Below are 18,792 nucleotides of genomic sequence, written 5' to 3' on the forward strand. Positions count from 1 at the left end.
TGAGAGTCCTGTAGGGTTTGGGTGTCACTAGGAAAAGAACCTCCCCCCTCTGTGGAGAGGGGAATCCTGCAGTTCAGCACACCAAAGCACCTCTCCAGTTGACAGAAAAGTTGTGGAGAAAGAATACAGTGGATAAACAAATAAAAGGGGAAAAAAAAAAACCCACACCAACCAGAATTTGTCATTTTGTTCCTGTTGACTTCAATGTTTGTCAGGTATGGGTTGGTTCAATAGGCAGGTTCCTTGCTACATAGCTTGTATCTAAAAACCACTGACTAGCTGGCTCTCACAGGCCTGGCCTGCAGGAATCCCAGAGAAATGTAAAGATGTAACCCAAATCCAGACAGACAGGGCTCCTGATTGGGAAAAAAAGGAAGATGTCAAAGAAGACAGGGTGTTTCCAAGCCCAGAAGAGGTCCAGCACACCTGGCACTTGAATGCAATCTCTGGGTGTTGTGATGGTAACACACGTAGGTACCAAGGCATGTGCTCCATCAGCATGTTGTGCCAAATTAGGTTCTTATACCCAGTGTGCAAGGGGCCAATCCACACTCAGAGTCAGATGTTTGATTTATTTACAGTTCTGCAAAGAAAGGCATGCTGGGTGGCACATCCACTATCAAAACATTTCACTACTTACACATTTAGCAAAGGCATGATTTTTCCTTGGCTATAAGATACATAGCTCTCCTGCTACTTACTGTTCTATTTTTTATTGGTTAAGTGAGTCCCCCTCTTCTTGTGCTAATTAGTCCACATATTCTTTCCCTTCTTTTGAGTCAGGGGGCTATGAGTTGGTGGTTACGATCTCCCTCTGCCAGAATTACATTTCACCCAGTTGGAGCTGATTTCAGCACAGTTGCTGAATTGGCTTTGCTAGTTTCTTCCTTATCGCGGGAGCTCTGCCAAATGTCCTTGTGGTCTGTAAATGCTGCATTCTTTTTACCCGCTATCAGCAGGACATCCTTCTTGCTAAGCTTTTTTAACACCACCCTCTCCCCAGCAGGTCTGAGATCACTGAAGCACACCAAGCCCTAAAGTTTAACAAGGCAATTTTTCCAACACATAACTTACCTTTCTAATATTTTATGCTGGTTTTAACTGAAACAATTCATTCCTTGCTTTGCTTGTGTGCGCGGCTTTTGCTTTCCCTATGGTACTGGCTTTACTTCAACCCGTGAGTCTCCTACCTTACCCTTTTCCATTCTCTCCGCGATCCCGCGGCTGAGGGAGTGAGCGAGCGGTGCCCGGCAGCACAGCCGGGCTGCGGGCGGGCCCCGAAACTCCGCCGGGGGGCCGCGCCAGGCACGCTGGGGCGGGGAGTTCCGGCTGGGCGCAGCCTACAGGCCAGACAGTGATTACGAACTACATTTCCCACGGAGCCTTGCGGCGAAGGGAGGCGATAAAAGGAGGCGGCAGCGCAGGTGCCGCTGCGGAGGGCAGGTGCGGGTCAGCTTAGGAGCAGTGCTCCTGAGGCCTCATGAAGCCGCAAGAGCCGCCGGAGAGCGGCCCCGCCGCCGCCGCCGCCGCGCTGGAGGCGCTGAAGCAGCGGGCGTGCGAGAGCGTGGATCTGAACGCTGCGCGTCTGGGTGCGCTGAGCCACGACATCTGGAGCCGTCCCGAGCTGGCGTACGCGGAGCACCTGGCGCACGACGCCCTGACCCGCTTCTTCTCCAGCGGGGACCTGCCCGGCGCCGCCTGGGCCGTGCAGCCGCGCTACAAGCTGGGCACAGCTTTCCGCGCCCAGTGGGGCTCGGCGGCCCCGCAGGACCCGCTCCGCCTCGCCTTCCTCTGCGAGTACGACGCTCTGCCCGGGCTCGGGCACGCCTGCGGCCACAACCTCATCGCCGAGGTGGGAGCCGCCGCCGCGCTGGCGCTGAAGGCCGCCCTGGAGAGCCTGGCGGAGCCCGTGGCCGTGCAGGTGGGAACCCTCCCCGGGGAGCGGCGGTGAACGCTCCCTGACAGCCCCTGACTGTCTCTGTGCGTTTGTGCTGCAGATCACCGTGCTGGGGACGCCCGCGGAAGAGCAAGGAGGAGGCAAAATAGACCTCATCAAGGCTGGAGCGTTCGATGGCCTGGATGTGGTTTTCATGGCGCACCCCTCGCAAGAAAACGCTGCTTACCTGCCCGACGTGGCCGAACATGAGTGAGTGGGTGGGAAAGAGGTGGTTTGTTATTAGCTTTTTGTCCCCTTCTTGAGAAGGGGATCTGCTTTAGCAGTGGCTGAACCCGGAGCCTTGCAGGTGCCCTTCAGACAAAGGTATTTGCTCTCAGCTAAGGAGCCAGGTTAGTGTTAGGGAACGGCACTCTGACCCGTTCTTCCAAAGTGCTGTGTTCAGCCTAGTGCTCAAATCCCTGACAGATCTGAGATAATCTTCCATGTATCCCAAAAGTCCATCTTTTGTTGTGATATTTCTAGGTGTTTCTTTTAAACATTCATGTGATTATGCCATCTGTTGAAGTAGAATTTAAAGGTACAACTGCAGGGTCTCAAACGTCGTCATTCTGTGCTTTCCTAGATGCCAGTCATGTGGTCCTCTATGCATTTTTAATCAGTTTGGAAGGTGTTTCATATTTAGCTTCCTCCTTTTGAAAAGAACTGGCCAGCTAAGCCTGACTGAAGTTTGAATCTGTAGTAACTTCCACACTAAATTTAGTCACAGCCATGTTGTGTGTCGCATCAACTTTTTGGTTTTGATCCAAAGTGGTACTTGTCTTTCCTTCATGTTTGCACCCAGTGTAAGGATGGACAGCAGTCCTACCTTCACACTGCTGCCTCTTCTGCCAGCCATATAACTCTTTGAAATTATACCTTGTCTTCTTCTGATTGTTCAGCCCTGATGTTCAGAGACGGCACTGGCTCACTTGTGCTTTGAGTCACTTCACTTGTCTTAAAATACACCTTGCTGGGTGTGCATCCCCAGAATTGTACACAGTACATGAGGTGCAATTGCCTTAGATCTTACTCAGCTGCTGCATGGACCATAGTGTTTCCTTATCATTTTGGAGACAGCTGGCATGTTTGAGACTTCCTTTTCAGTAATTTTCAAGCAATCAACTCTTAGGCAAATGCTTGGTCTTTAAGTACATGATTTTTAAAATATACTTTGGAGCTTCATTCCTTTCTTGCTCTGCCAGTCTGCAAGGTCATGCTATTCTTCGTTTGGTGTTGTAAATGTCTGTTTCCACAGTGTTCCAGCAGTAGTCTGCCAGCAGGTTTTGTTCCTGCATTTTATGTCACATCCTTCTATGTGTTATGTGATTCCTGTAAGGGTCTTACCTTACAGAGACTCCACTAGTAAACTCCCTTCAGTGCAAAAGTTTTTACAAGTATTACATTTGACTGCTTCAGACTAAATTCTGAATTATTTAAATAACTAATTTTTCTTATGATTTGTACTGGGAACTGTGTTCAGATTGGTTTTGCTACTGTCCAGCTCTGATATGCTTGATTTTACTGACCATTTTGCTTTTACCACAGCTGTTTCCAGTGGGTAATTTGCTTCTGTTACTGCCAAGTTTCATGGTAAAACAGGCAAGAGTTAGTCTTCACCACCTGGCCAGTTCTCTGCTCCATTCTTTCCTCATGTTTCTAAAGAGTCTTAACTGGTTGTTGTAACCTCCTTCAAGACTTAGCCCAACTTGCCTTTGCTTTAATTTAAGACTATATTTATAATCTTCAAGGTGTAGTTTTCAATGATAGCTTTGTCTTTCTGCTTACAATAACCTTTTGAGTTGGATACAGTAAGATTTGGAAGTCTCTCTTCAGAGGTCAAGGTCTGCAGTAGGATGCAAGTCCTAGATAGCCTTCAACCTTTGAACGTGGAGGAGGCATGGAATTGAAGTGCTGAGTGAAACAACTTATTACCTCCAAAAGCTTGAAATACTGAGTTTGTCATATTTTATGTAATTATGAGGTTTCAAAGGTAGACAGTTTTTCTAACTTTAATTGGTCTTTGGTTGTTTGCAGGGAGTTTAAGGACTGATGATCACTAAGTTGCTAGTATTTCTGTGTCTGCAGTTCTGAAAGCTGGCTTGTGCCTGAAATAAGATTAACATATTGGGATAACTGGTGGATACATGCCAAAATTTGCTGATTCTTATTCACTTACCCTTCACTTAATCAGCTTGTTTATTATTGGACAAAGAGGATCCACATTCTTCTGCTGGTGTTCTTAAACTGGCTTAGGGTGTTATTATTCTGCAAAATCTGTTGGGTTTTCTGAGTGTGACGTTTGTGTAACAAAAGAAGTATAAATAAAGGAATGCTGAAAGAACTTTTTTTTTAAATAAGAAACACATGTTCCTTCTGGAACAGAGTACTGAAGCATGACTTTTTGCTGTACTTTGCCTTCTTTCTGTTTTTTTGAGAATGTCCAGGGATCTTTGTGAGCTGATTTGAGGCGTTGCAGTCTAATACTTGGGATACTAATGGACAAGTTTCTTGCATTTCTTAATGACAATACATTTTAAATAAAATTCCCAGTCTAGAGAATGGGTTCTGTGATTGTCTTGGAAGATTAGTGGGGATAGAAAAAGGCAAGCTTAATTTGGATTGCAGCAGTAGTAAGAGATGTTTCCTGTTGCAACAGTACACTTCATTGTGTCCCTCTTTGCCTTCCAGAATTTAAGTGCTGGTGTTAGCTTGCAGCTGTGGCATGGTTCTGAGCACAAGGGGTCACTTCAGGATAACTGGTTAAGTTGGCAAGACAGAGGGACAAGCAAATTAGGCTGGTCGTGGCTGGATAAGAGACAGGTTTTGTGTCTTGGGGATGGGAGGAATGCTTGAAGATTGAATTTTTTCTGTAAAGGAGTGGGTATGGAGTACAGATTGTTTTGTGTATTTTATAAATAGTGAGACGTTATATATAGATGTCAGTATTTAATGTTTTCCTCTTTTGTAAACAGTTCTTGTAAACAGTCTAAAATACTAAGTTATTTTGTTAGGCTAATATTAATGGCCCTCAGATGAAGCAAAGCCTGAATTTTTACTAGATATGTTAAGGTGCAATATTTTATGACTTCTGTGAAGTTGGAGGATAGCCTTTGCATTAGATTTCCTCCTTGTTGCAAGCCTTTCTACCACTTTTTTAGAAGGGTGCAAGGAGAGAACATCCTTGCTGTAGCATAATAATGTGTATTTTACAATAGGCTGTGCTTTTCCATACTTGTAAAACTTGACTTTTGTTATTTAGACATGGGTTATATGTGATCTTACATGCTTTTGCTGTCTTACATACTGTACACAGTTTATTTGACAAGAATTAGGACACTCAACTTCCAATTTTAAATCAGAGAAAAGGAATTGTTATCATCTGAGAAGAGTCTCAGAAGAGTCTCAAAAGTCTCAGAAGAAGAGTCAGGCAATATAAAAAAAGTGGTGGAGAAATTTAGTTAATATGTGAAGCGTGTACTCTTCAGGAAAAGGCTATATAATGATGTTACCAGTAACTCCCTTCCCTGACTAGCTTTTGGTATCATTCAATTCTACTGGTTTTCTAGAAATCTTTCAGTGTATTTTTGCAGTCAAAGATCGTTTATCTATGCAACGGTCTGGTGCCAGGTAAATTGTTTGTTATAAATTTGTTATGCTGCGCAAAATTTAAATGACATATATTTGTGGAACAAAAGGACGTTTTTCATTTCAAAGATTTTTTTTCAGTGAATGAGAAACAAATAAGCAATGCCTTTTATTTCCTAGTGTGACTGTGAAATACTATGGAAAAGCTTCTCATGCTGCTGCTTATCCTTGGGAAGGAGTTAATGCATTAGATGCTGCTGTTCTTGCGTACAACAATCTGTCTGTTTTAAGACAGCAGATGAAACCGACCTGGAGAGTTCATGGTGAGATCTTTCTTAAACCTAATGTCCAGCAAGTTAGAGTTTAGGCTGTTGAAGTACTAACATAGAATATCACACAATCCAAAGTATTGCACTAAAGCACTAAATTAGTATAGTCACTTCAAATATTATGAAAACAGCACCACTTCATTTAAATGGTGTGTCTGCAATTTTTGCAATCATGTCAGTGTCCAGAACTAACTGCTCAAAATAGGCTGGGAGGTCAGATTTGAAAGGGGACTCTGATGCCCGGGTAAAGGCTAGACCAGTCTTGAAGTTGCAGTTCAGAAAAAAAAATTAAAAAAAAATATTTTGGTACATGACATTGAACTCCTTAATATATGTGGATTTGCAAAGGTGTAAGATGAAATGCTTCCAAAAAGTGAAGTATTACTTATGGCATCACTTTTTGAATAGACATTCCATTAATTAGATAGCATTTATTGGAAGGGTCTAGTGGTCTGGAATGAAATTTATTTGGTGAAGTACAAAAAACAAGTGATGGCAGAAGATCATAGTTCTGGTTAGTAGCCCAATCAACTAGATGTTCACTGTATTCTAGTATTTAATATCTAGTAGGTTTTGGATTAGGAAGGCCATTTTGCAGTAAGACATGTTAACCATCAAGCTTGATTTGTCCTACTTCAACATCATGTATTTCTGCCTGTACAGTGAGAAAGGTTCAAAAGGTGAGGTGAAGCTGCTCTGTAGCTATAAACCCAGGGTTCCTTTTTGCAGCCAGCACAAATTTTTCCAAGTTGAAATTAAGAAACTTTGTCAATTCTACAGGACTTTTGAATGTAGAGCTGTTTATTTGGAATATTTGTTATGAGATAAAAATCCTTCCAGAGGTTCTGAGCTGATGATTATGTGTCTTGACTGCTTATGCTGCTATGTATATAATGCAAGTGTGCATTTTTCTCCAGGATATCTGTATGGAGTCCTAATGCTTTTGACTGTAGATGAAGCTGTTTGCAGTTCTGCTGTGCAGCATGCCCAAATGAATTTCAGACAGCAGGCACAGCCTCTCTATCCTATTTCTCTGTAGAAAACAAGGCACATAATTAAGAGTTTTGGTGTCTGCGACCCATGTGTTGCAGGTTTAAGGCTGAAGAAGCCTAAGTTTTCTGTTGAATCTAAGCCTAAACCCCTGAATACTGCTTTCTTTGTAGTTTCTAGAGGTTACATGGATAATGTTGGCAAAAAATCTAAGTACCTAAACAGACCTTCTAGAGGTAATGCTTCCTGAACAGCAGCAAAACTGAAATTAGCAGTTGATATAACTGCTGTCATAAACCTGGTTTTTCAAAGTGGAAATATTTAAATTACTTCTGGGAAAGGACAAGCAGCCAGAGTGAGATTGAATTTTAGGAATGCTTTCTTTACAGCATTGTGTAGGACACCTCATGTTGTGGACTTTCAATATAATCAGTGGCTGAATTAAGTGATCCTAAAAATAGTAGTGCTATCCCACTTACAGAAATAATTTCCATTGCTTGAAGTCTAGAATTTCTAACCAATGTTTCACGTACTGAAATATTGTTGTCTTGAGTTCATCTGAGATTTTGATGTGATCTTTCTTCCCTAGTTATGAGTGGAGTATATGGTGCCCCCTTAAAAATGGGAATGTAGATTTTTTTTTCCTGCTCAAGAAGTTGTATTAAACAGGTTGCAAAAAAATGTTTCCATCCAGAGGGGCAAATTGGGTGCTACTAATAGTGTGCAGGTAGCCTACTTGTAATTCAGGTGTGCTGTCCAATCCATATTGCAGTTGTATTGAAATTTAACTGTAGACCTATTCAGACTCTCTCCAGTTCCATTTACAATTGTGCTGGACAAGACAAGTGAAAACTGTTTACCCATGAAGCTACTTGTTCTGAGAAAGCTTGTTATGGGTATGTCATGCAAATTTGCGCATGAATACTTACTGCTTCCTTTCCTGTGATGTCTGTCCCTCTCATCTGAGCTGTTCTTGTTGTTATGGACAAATACTGATACTGGATTAATTCAACACTGTTTTTTATTTTGATTGTTTTTGAGACTGGAGGTGAAGTTCATAATCTTAATAGGTTTTCTGCACCAAAAGAAATGTTTTATTGTCTATTTGCAACAAATTAATGCTGTCTCTTCAGGCCTCAGTGACACACATCAGTAACTTCTGCAATATTTCCATTTAAGGTAGAAGTTTCTCAGGTTCTACAGAAAACAAATCTAATTCCACATAAAAGAAATTGAGGGTAGAAGGCCAGGGAAACACCCTGTTGGGAGCAACTAGCTGTTAGTGCAGTGACATCTAATGTGGAACTGGGATCTATGACATGTTCTTGTTGAAATATCTAAATATTTCTGTATTTTATGGAAATGCCTGTGATGCCATAATGGTAAAAGCTGTAGTTAGTCACACATTTCCTCTAGGGAGCACTTTCAGCTCAAACTTGTGACTAAAGCTACATGTATTACGCATTCCAACATTTCTGAAGAATTAATATGAGCAATCTAAATGAACTTTCTGTGCACTGCAATACATATATTATTCCAGTATTGCTGAGAAACTTACTCAGTTTTTCTTCAAGCTCACAAAATAAGTTGCAAACATTCTAATTGAGGAAACATTTAAAAGTTGGAATCCAAGTTATCCCTAATAGCAGTTTTTTTTCTTGTTGGCAGACAGATTGGTTTATGACTCTAGTGCATTGAATTTTAGGGGATTAATTAGAAATGCTAGTTTGGCTTGACTCTGGGATGTAAAACAGATGTCTAAGCAAAGAATGTTGTGAAATTGTGCTGAAAGACATGTACATGTTCCATGTAATCTGACATGATGAAGAAGCTTTGTCCACATACTGCATTTTTAACATTCTTTGTATTTCATGCTCAGCTGATGTTTTGTTGTTTTTGTTTACATGCTTACAGTTCTTGACCCAGGAATTTTGTGACAGGGCTGAAGATCGAACAATTGCATTTAACACTGACAAAACAACTTTTCCCTTTCTGCAGGTGTAATAAAAAATGGTGGTGTGAAACCTAACATCATTCCTTCTTACACTGAACTAGAGTTTTACTTGCGTGCTCCTTCAAGGAAAGAGCTTTCTGTTCTGACAGAGAAGGTTGAAAACTGCTTCAAATCTGCAGCAGTGGCCACAGGATGCAAGGTAAGAATATATTCATTGTCATGTGTTTCTGTTACACAGACCAGAACAGGAAATCAATGTTTACTTTATTTGTCTGCATAGTGTTTAACTGAAGTAAATCTAAATTACTGTTACACTTTTTGCTGTTCTGTTGCTTTGCGTCCTGAAAGAAAGCTTTGGTTTGTAAATAGAATGCCACAGAATCCTAGAGGAATCTGTGTTGGGAGAGACCTCTGGAGGTCATCTGGTCTAATTCTCCATTCAGAGCAGGACTAGTTAGAGCAGGTCGCTGAGTGTCATGTGAACTTTTGAATACTTCCAAGGATGAAATTCTACCACCTCTCAAAAAGTGCTCTACGCACCTCGTGGTGAACAAGGATGTTCCTAATGTTTATGATGCAATGACTTGAGCAGTGACACAGGTTTCCTGCAGAGATTGCAGTGTTTCCATCTTTGGAGATACTCAATATGGTTCTGGGAAATCAGCTCTAGGTGACCCTGATTGAGCAGGGGAACTGGACAAGATGACCTCTGTAGGTACTTTCCTGCATCAACCCTCTGTGATTCTGTTGTATCCAACGGGAATTTACTTTGTTGCTTCTTGTTGCATCACTTTGACATCTGAGAAGTCTGGTTCTGCCTTCTCTGTACCCTTCCCATGTGGTAACTCTAGACAGCAGTGAGATGTGAAGGCTCAGCAGATCAAGTTCGTTCAGCCTGTCCTTGTACATCGTGTTCTCCACCTAATCATCTTGGTGGCCTTCCCCTGGCCTAGCTCCAGTCTTGAGCTGAGGAGAAACCAACCAAACACAGCACAAGATGTGGTCCCACATGGGTTGTCTACATCAGTAATAAAAATACTAAAACTCTAATGGCACCAGTCTCAGTTGCAGATGAGTGCTACAAGTAACAGGCAGCAATGTGGTGTTTTGTGCCACTGATTATAAAACACTTGGAGCTTGCATGTCTTGTGTCATCTGAGCCAGACATGTTGTCATGCAAAGCTAGGCTTGGTCATGCACTATGTGCTCTTAAATGAGTTAAATCTTAAATCTTGTGTGGTGGATGTTCACAATCACCTTGTGATTTGTGAGCCTGGGCATGAGTTCTAGGAGGATTTATTTGCTCTGTAATCCCTCTGGGAACTTGAGGCTAGGATGGTCTGAGGAGTGTGTAGTTTTCAAGGACCTCCTCTTGGCCCTTCAAGAGGATGTGACCTTTAGCTGTTGTTCAGTGAGCTGGAACATCCCTCAGTTTCAGTGACACTTAAAAAAATAATAGCTCCCAGTCTGCATTTCTGCTTCTCTTACTCTGCATCCTTGGATGCATCCTGCCTGATCCCATGTGCATTCAATTTCTTTAAGTGTCCTGTAATTTCTTTTTGTTTTGCTGTGGGTGATGCTTCTGTCCTACAGATAGTGCTGCTAGGCTCAGAGACCTGGGAGGCTTGATGGCAAACCTCACCTGTAGAAACAAGCAAAACAGGTATTGGGTCTTCTGTCTGTTTTTTTCCCCATATTCTTGGTTGTTAGATCCATTGCCTCATTAAACAGCAGGCTCATGTAGCAACTGAGTGATTTTTTCAATTAGCATTCTCATTTGTTTTGCTTTTAGTAAATGAAAGTGTGTCTTATCTAGGTGGTTCAAGCAATATGATTACCTTTTTGTGTGGCTAAGATAGGTGGTTCTACTTGGCTCTGTTAATTACAAGCTTATGACTAATTGAGCTGTAAAAAGAATGTATGTGGTCATCAAAACAAATAGGTATGGGGTATGTGAATGTTAGCATGTCACTTTTATAGTCTTTTTGAGACACTAGATGTTGTTTTCCTTTGTCCCCTTCACTATATCTAGAAAAAAGTTTCAGAAAGTGCACTTTATGCAGAATGAAAGTTAAGACCTCTTTTGAAATTTGACATTGATAGATTTTTTTCCATTTGTTTTCAAATTTCTTACCTGTATGAAGCCATTTCATGAATGGGGCTGTTGTTATTGGAAGCTTTCTAAAAAAAGGTAACATACAGTTTGATAAAAGCCTATGTTTATTTCTATGTAGTTTAGTAGTATCTGCAGGCAAAATCGTTAGACACTGTTACAGGAAATATTTATTTCCTGTTTTTGGAGAAAATTTTGAAATCCTTTCTTCTGGAATTTGGCTGTCTAGTGCAAACTGAACAGAACACCAGCTGTGTTTTGATGGAGGGTAATATTGGGCAGAATGTTGTATTTTTGAAAGAAATAGCACTTATGTCTGTTTTGCCTCGGGCTTGAAGTCTGCATTTGTAGGGGTTTTTTTTGGCCTTCAGATTGTTTACATTGAACTGGCTTACACTGGAGAAAAACTTATAATAATTTGGGGTTTTTGTCTAGGTGGAAATAAAAGGTGATGAAAATGATTACTACAATGTGCTTCCAAATAAGAGCCTGCAGAAAATTTACAAGGAGAATGGAAAGAAGCTTGGAATAGATTTTATATCAGAAGATGCTATCTTGAATGGTTTGTCAGGTAACTCCAGCTGCATTTTTCATTGTCTCTTAAGCTAAGGTTGATCAATCTTCAAGTGTATAAAATAACAAATTAGAACTGTGTATAAAATAACAAATGAGAACTAAGTTAAACGCAGTTTGGTCAGAAGAAAAAGCCAGATTACAAAGCTAAAGCTCTGTAGAAGGTTTATACCTCTGGACTGTGTTTCTGTATTTGTTGTAGGAGCTAAGAACAGGTAAGGAAAGCTGTAAACACCTTCTTATAATAGCTCTGAAGATATTTCAAGTAATAAACAGTTTGGATGGGGGAAGGGATGGAAAGCTAAGAGCAGTCTTTCTGAGAACATGAGCATGTGTGATGAATTGTCTCTCATTCTGTGGCTTTAAAATACAGAATCCTGGTTTGCTATAAATGGGGATGAGACTTTGTTTTCAGGAACTTTTTTAAATAATATTGTCCAAGCTTACATATAAACAAATCTATTAGAATCTTAACAATTATTTTAGAGGGAGTTTTTGGAGAGATTTGTAACTTGAAGTTTAAGTATCTCACTAACTCTAATTTAATCTTTTCATTAACAAGTAATTACATGCCTCTAATTTTAGTTCATGAGTTCAACAGATTAGTTTTCCAAAGGGTGCTCTTCAAGTAGGTGTTCACTTTTGGGTCTTGACTCAAGTGATTTAACTTTTTTGGTCTCTGAGCTATAACAGAAATGGGAATTCTTGAATGCTTAGGTGGATTTCTTGTTATCCTTAACACTTCCTTTTTTTCAGAATCTTCCTACAGGAGCTCTTTTCAAGTCTCAACTTCTGCTCATACTTTTAGCCTTCACTTCTGATCTTAACTGTATTTATGAACATTTTCTCTCCATTCATGCTAAAGGTTTTTCTCTTAGAAGGAAGATACTGTTCTCAGTATCAAGTTATTTTAATTAGTTTGATTGTGGTACTTGTCTTCTCTATATTAAATGCAGATTATCTTTGGACAAATCTGGTGTTTAGGAGCAGCTCTCCAAACTTCTTTTTGTGGGTAGGGGAGACATTGTATCTAATGTTATTCTTGATATCTAATGGTGAAGGCATTTTTTCTGTTTCTTACTTCCCTTCCAAATTAAACAGTGGTTCATTGTCTTGTGTTTAAAAACAAATTATAACTTAAGGCAGATTCTTCCTACTTTCTTCCGTGTAATACAAATAAGATTTACTGCTTTGCTTGTTTACCCAAAGAAGGGGGCTGAGGAGCCTTAAAATGCTTACTGTAGTGCAACTTTCTGGAGCTCTGCTAGTTGGTTCCTTCAAACCATTGTAGTAAGGATGATCATGAATATCAGTGATTTTGCTTTTGTTCAGAGGTTTTGAAGTGAACTTTTCACAGACACCCTGCAGCAATAGGGCTTTCATATGTAAGTTATATGATATGCTCAATGTTAACCATTAACTTGCTTAAACCAAAACTCCCTGTATGGCTGTCCTGTCCTTGAATTATGTGTCACATGTCAAAATGTGCATGAGCAATTGCTTTTTTTATCTCATACTGCAGTAGGGTTTACTGAATTTTCTTTCCACAGCTTTTCCTCTGAATTTTTGCAGTGGGAATTCAGGAGAGATAACAAAGCACAGTCTCCAGAGCCATAGGAGTGGAACTTTGTATGCTACCCTTTTCTGGGTGGGGGAGGTTGAGTATTTCTTGTCATCTTTTTCAAGACCTCTATTTCTGTTTAGTTTTCATGTGGTTTTCAATGTTTTCTTTTAGGATGTCAGTTTCTTCTGTTGAAAGGGAAGGAAGATAGCTCAGTTGCTTCTCCATGTCTGTGCAGCAGAACAGTCGTTAAGAGCTGAGCGCACTCGCTGCCACCTCTGCATGGGCATTAGTGTGGCTCTGCTCCCAGGTATCGCTCTAGGCAGATAAGCGTCCCCAAGGCTTCCCTGAGTACCTCAAATCACAGGCTCTGGCTGTGCCCCGCACAGCTCTGCTCACTGGGCACACAGCCAGGGGGATGTGACTTACTGTGAGACTGAGCTAGCTTGGACCAGGTGCCAGGACCCGTTTCTCCTTCTGCTGTTCGTAGAGTAGCTGTACTACAGGATATCCATAACCTCCTAAAGCAGATGGCTTAGTCACACGTGTCTTAGTTGGGACACCCACGCCTGTGGTAACGTAATCTAGTCAAAATGTAGTATTCATGGGGTTCATTGGCTTCCTGTGCACAAAACTGATAAAGAAAAATCTTAAGAAGGTCTAGTATATATTTGAAAATTCCACTTTTGAATCTTGGGACTGTATATAAACGTTTGCTGGAATCTTTTGTGTTTCCCCTCTGTTCTTCTTTGTGGTAATACTGACTCCATTAAATATGCAGTGACTTGAAGAGGCTTCAGGATATATTTTTGAGAGGCTGGAAGTCCAGTATCTCTCTGTTGAAGATAGCACAGGATTATGTATATTGCATTGATAACTGCAATTACTCATGCTTCCAGAAAGAATCCCAATCTGTATGTGTCTAGCAAGCACACAATTTCAGATGTTTTAGTGGAAACTTTGGAACACCTGATGTTATAGACATCCAGCTATATTATTCCCATAAAGGGTGTAAGATTTTGTCTGATAGAGGGGAAGATTTAGCTGTCACATTTTGAATAACAGCTGCCTGGATTTTGCCTCTCCATGTTACTAGAAAATACCCAATTTAAATGTCTTCTACTTAGCGAAAATAACATGTCAACTGGTAGTACATTGAATATGGATATAAATTTAGGAGGAATGGCATGACTGAGAGCTACGATGCAGTGAAATTTCTAATGTTTCATTTGCTAAGTGGAAGTATGGAAAAGGTCAGCACAGTCTTTGTAGCAATTTGTGTATTGGGACTTAGTAAGGCAGGTCTAGAACCCTTGGTTTAGTCTGGAGCATGTAGAACTTCTGGTTTGTCTGTCCAGACTGACCAAAGAAGGAATCAGTAGTGCGGACTACTGGAAATTAAAATAACTTATTGCTGTGCCAAGAGTTGGATTTTCTTCAAATGCATCCTGAATTTGTGGGAAGAGATGTTTTTGAGCAAGCTTTGTTGTTTCCCTTATCTGTAAGCAGAGTAAATAGCAAACTCTTGTCCTCATAATGTAGGCTCTGTGGACTCACTTTCAATAACTATAGGCTTCCAAGTAAAATCCGTATTTTCCCATCATTTAATTACTAAATCTTAAGGCACTAGCAGTACCTTCTCTTCATAAAGTATCACAATACAGAGGCTACCTGATGTGTTAAAATTAAATTTTATACACCAATGCTAAACAAACAAATTCTTGCGTCTCTGGCCCCAGAAAAGTTAATTGGGATCTTAGTGGGTCATCCCTATTTTTTCCCTGATAAAAAACAAGGCTTCCTCTGGTACCTGATTTGACAATAACTGATATGTTGATTTCTCCAGCTTTGAAATGTCATTTTAACAAATAATGAGTGGATTGCTTGTTTGGGAAAAAAGCAAAGCCAAAACCACTTGGCATGTAGTTGTAGACTCTTGGATGATTTACTGTGAAGAATCTTCTACTTTGGGATGATATCATTCAGTAGATAAGGCTGTGAGATAGGTGCTAGATAACATACTGAAAGTGATAGGCATGAAAGAATTATCGTTAAAATTTGCAGCATTGCTATCAGGTGTTTGTCTACAAAGCCCTAGCATTTTGTCTGGAGTTCAGTTCTGATTTTATTTCACGGGTGCTTGTGCCGTTGAGATTTTCATAACTGAGAATAATCAAAACACATGGGGGTAAAAGCAGTTACCCTCTATCCGTTTTTGTTTAAAGATAAATAGTTTCTACTTTAGTCCCCTACAGAATGCTGAATATTTGCATATTGGTGAGAAGCAGGAATTGTTTGGCCTAGTTCTAAAGGGCTCTAACAGGAAAATAGCTGAAATGCTTGGCACTCCCAAGGTTTGCAGCCTTCCTGTTTCTGAATTAACAGCTTATATCAGGAGATGCTTGATAAAAATGAACAGTAAAAGGAATAAGAACATGCTGATACATCTTCCTTGCAGTCCATTAACTGGTCATTGATCAGAAGTGCACTGGAGAGCAGCACCTGAAGATGGCTAGTTAAGGAAAACACCTTGGTGACAGGAGATATTTCTATGGATAATGGCTCATTAGAAATGTTCTTATTTTAGTATTTGGGGCAAAGGATACTCCATTTTAGATGTGGGCTGGAGAGAATATCTATCATGCATTTTCTTACAGCATGCAAAACTGCCCAACACTTTTTCATTAAGAAAATCTCTGCTGCTTCTAGGTTCCACAGACTTTGGAAATGTTACATTTGTGGTCCCTGGGATTCATCCTTATTTTTATATTGGCTCTGATGCATTGAATCATACTGAGCAGTATACAGAAGCTGCAGGTGAGTGGAAGTGAAAGCAATGAACATTAATAGTAGAGCTGCAGAAAAAGCTGACAAATGTAGAATTTCTTGGTTTGTGGTTGAGGCTATATGTATATGGGTAGGATATACTCCTCATACTAAAAGGAGATAACATCCAGACAAAAGAAATTAGAAGGATTATCCATAACAACATATTCGGAAGATTTTCTAAACATGAGCTGAAAGTAATTTTTACTCCTAAAATACAGGAAACCTGACAGTGCTAGCTTATAAAACTCCACATTTTCTGAAGAGCATAATGTGAACACTCAAATTTCCTGTTCTCAGTCTTAGTTGTTTATATCAGTAGCAGAAAATTAAGTACTTGCAAAAGAAAAAAAATGTTTTGAGGCATAGGAAAATAGATGCAAGTAGATTTTTAGGAAATCATACAAGTAGATTTTTAAGAAAATGTTTTTGCAGCTGAAATTTATAATCTTACTTTATAAAATATCCTTTGTGCAGTAAACAAGTGGTTTAGTATTGGTAATCTAACCTGAAATTCCTCTTACTTTTTTTTCTGCAGGGTCAGAGACTGCTCAGTTCTATGCCTTGCGCACAGCAAAAGCTTTGGCAATGACAGCACTGGATGTCATTTTCAAGCCAGGTCTGTTAGAAGAAGTCAGGGAAGACTTTAGAGAAGTGAAGCTGAAAGAAGAGGAACAAACAAATCCAGTAGAACCTAAAAAAGAATCTGGTATTGGTGAAGGAGCATGTGCATCACACTAAACTTGATTAAAACATTCTCAGTAGCATTGACTTAATGGAGATGCTCTATTTAAATCCCAATAGGGGCTGGATAAACACATAGCTGAAGAAATTATGATTTTATTTAATTTGGACTTTAGGAGAAGTAAATAGTATAATTGCTTTCAAAAAATGTGAAATTTCATCTAGCTGTAATGTTTGTGTTCACTATGGTGATGATTTTCATACAGAGATCTCAAATATGTTCTCTTTAATTTGCAGTGTTGAATAAATTATAGTGTTTAGATCCCTTGTCAGTGATTTTCTATGTAGTGCTATATTAATATCCTTATAGAGGAAATATGGCAGTTTTCTGTTCTAAAATAAGCACTTTTCATTTAGTGATCATACGCTGAATCTGATCTGTGAAGCTTTTATGAAATTTCTGGTCAGTCACTTTTCTTGGGACAAGATGGAGACTTAAAAAATGAACTGGTTTCACTGGACAGAAGGGGCTATGTTTGGAAATATACTTGGTTTTGATAATAGTAGCTTCCAGCAATGGAAGAGGATTGTTTGGATAGGAATGGAATCTGTAAAGCTTGATTGTCCTGAAACACATTGATTTTCCTCCTAGTAAATTTTGGAGGTGTTGTGGAGAAGTCATGGATCACAAAATTGGAAAGCAGCTAATGTTTATTTGATTAAATCAACACATTTAAACTACTGCAAGAAAAATTCTGCTCTGAGGCAATACAGGTGTCCACACAAGGTGTTGCATTAGCTTAACCGGTCTGAAGGAGGTGTATAAATTTAGCTAAATCAATGGAAATCTTTGTCACAAAGCTACAAGTGTGGTGCCATGAAGCAATAAATAGTTGTGTGTAAGTCCCTCTAGTAAGCTCAGAGGAGCTTGCAGTGAGCACTACTGGTTTTTTTAACCTGTTTGTTCCCGTGTCCTAAGCAGCAGATCTGTGTTAGATCTGTGTGGTTGGTCCATTTAATCTTGGTTATTTTGCTTCCCAGGGACATTGATGCTGCAGTTTTATCAAGGTGGTGTTTTGTGTGCCCAAATATGTTAGGATGTCTTTTGGTTCACTGGTTTAAGGATCTTGTGAGTACACAGAAAAGAAGTCAGTGGACAGATGGAGTGAGAAAGCAACTTATTGATTAATGTTCTCCTAAGCACAGGTATTACTGTAAGCTTCAGAAAGGAAGGCAGGCAGGCTGTATTCTTCAGGAAGTCAGAATAACTGTCTTTCAGTAAACTTTTTCTTTTTTTAACAGTCTCTAAATGGTAAACTCTAAAACTCTGTTCAGCATTTATAGTCTATTGATTTCTATATTCACTTTACTATTACACCAGTATCCTTGCTTTCATTAGCAAACAGTTTTCACAGATGGATATGAGAAACAGGTCAAGGTGGGACTCTGAGCTATAGATGTGTCCAGGATAGTAAGGAATACTAAATCTAACTGAAATTTGTTCGAAGGTTTGTCAGAGGAACTTTGTCCTTAACTTTTAATTTACAGTCTGCCTTGCTGGTCCTCGGACACAATTGCAATTCATCAAGATCTACTGGGTTAACAGGCTTGTGCATTGATTTCCTTAGCACATGTGGCTTTTTATTTCTTCCTGCAAGAACTGCTTAACTCATTTTTTTGCTGATTTTAAGATGGAGTGTTTGGATCCCACGTAGATAGCACAGGCTGTGTTGTTATGTTTCCTACAAGCTGATATGCATTAAAGCCTTCTCAGTTCTCTTTGTTCAGACTTCTTAGCTGCATCATATCCAAGATCAGTTAATTAAACTTCTGTGAACTAAAAGTGTGTCTTCATTTTGTTGTAATCATTGCTGGAATTAAAATGGAATTGAAGTACTGATTAAGGATGAGTTGATATTAATAAAGGAATTTAATTGCGATTGAATTTTCTTGTCCTTTGCTTAATATTGGGATGCTGCATGATTTTGAGTAGCATGTTTGATTTTTTTCTTTTTCACCTCTAGTTTGTTATGATTATGTAAGATAGATTGAGGGTGGTTTAAGCTTTCCATTTTGGTCTGCATTTGTGAGGGTTAATGCTTTTCAAATACAGTATTTAATCTTAGTCTTTATAATCTTATGGCTGTTTTAACTGTTAAAACATGCTGGAATTTATAGAGTAAGTCAGAATGTGAGCTTGTGAGTGATCACTGGAGGATCTCTGTTAGGCTAAAGCTGGTC

General features: G+C 39.8%; 1 protein-coding gene across 3 annotated transcripts; it reads left to right on the forward strand.

Annotated features, from left to right (window-relative positions):
- Positions 1 to 1,274: 1,274 nt before the first annotated feature.
- Positions 1,275 to 18,496, forward strand: PM20D2 (peptidase M20 domain containing 2). Of its 3 annotated transcripts, none has more exons than XM_041480451.1 (8): positions 1,275 to 1,921; positions 1,998 to 2,146; positions 5,702 to 5,844; positions 8,839 to 8,993; positions 11,343 to 11,478; positions 13,031 to 13,137; positions 15,751 to 15,858; positions 16,406 to 16,538. In XM_041480451.1, the coding sequence occupies exons 1-7, from the start codon at positions 1,481 to 1,483 to the stop codon at positions 15,826 to 15,828; spliced, it is 1,209 nt and encodes a 402-aa protein (XP_041336385.1). In that variant the 5' UTR covers positions 1,275 to 1,480; the 3' UTR covers positions 15,829 to 15,858; positions 16,406 to 16,538. The 3 variants fall into 3 exon arrangements, 2 of the variants coding, with proteins under 2 accessions (XP_041336385.1, XP_041336384.1); XR_005956223.1 differs by lacking the exon at positions 13,031 to 13,137 and adding an exon at positions 13,216 to 13,351 and having other exon boundaries at positions 1,289 to 1,921; positions 16,406 to 16,425; XM_041480450.1 differs by lacking the exon at positions 13,031 to 13,137 and having other exon boundaries at positions 1,296 to 1,921; positions 16,406 to 18,496.
- Positions 18,497 to 18,792: the final 296 nt, after the last annotated feature.

This window comes from Pyrgilauda ruficollis, unplaced genomic scaffold (assembly GCF_017590135.1).
Source record: "Pyrgilauda ruficollis isolate IOZ18807 unplaced genomic scaffold, ASM1759013v1 scaffold51, whole genome shotgun sequence".
NCBI lineage: Eukaryota > Metazoa > Chordata > Aves > Passeriformes > Passeridae > Pyrgilauda > Pyrgilauda ruficollis.

Bases quoted from the DNA above. Each gene is read 5' to 3' on its own strand.
- PM20D2 (XM_041480450.1), top strand. From the start codon at position 1,481: ATGAAGCCGCAAGAGCCGCCGGAGAGCGGCCCCGCCGCCGCCGCCGCC. The intron at 1,922-1,997 runs GTGGGAACCCTC...TTTGTGCTGCAG, and splicing joins CGGAGCCCGTGGCCGTGCAG to ATCACCGTGCTGGGGACGCC. The intron at 15,859-16,405 runs GTGAGTGGAAGT...TTTTTTCTGCAG, and splicing joins GCAGTATACAGAAGCTGCAG to GGTCAGAGACTGCTCAGTTC.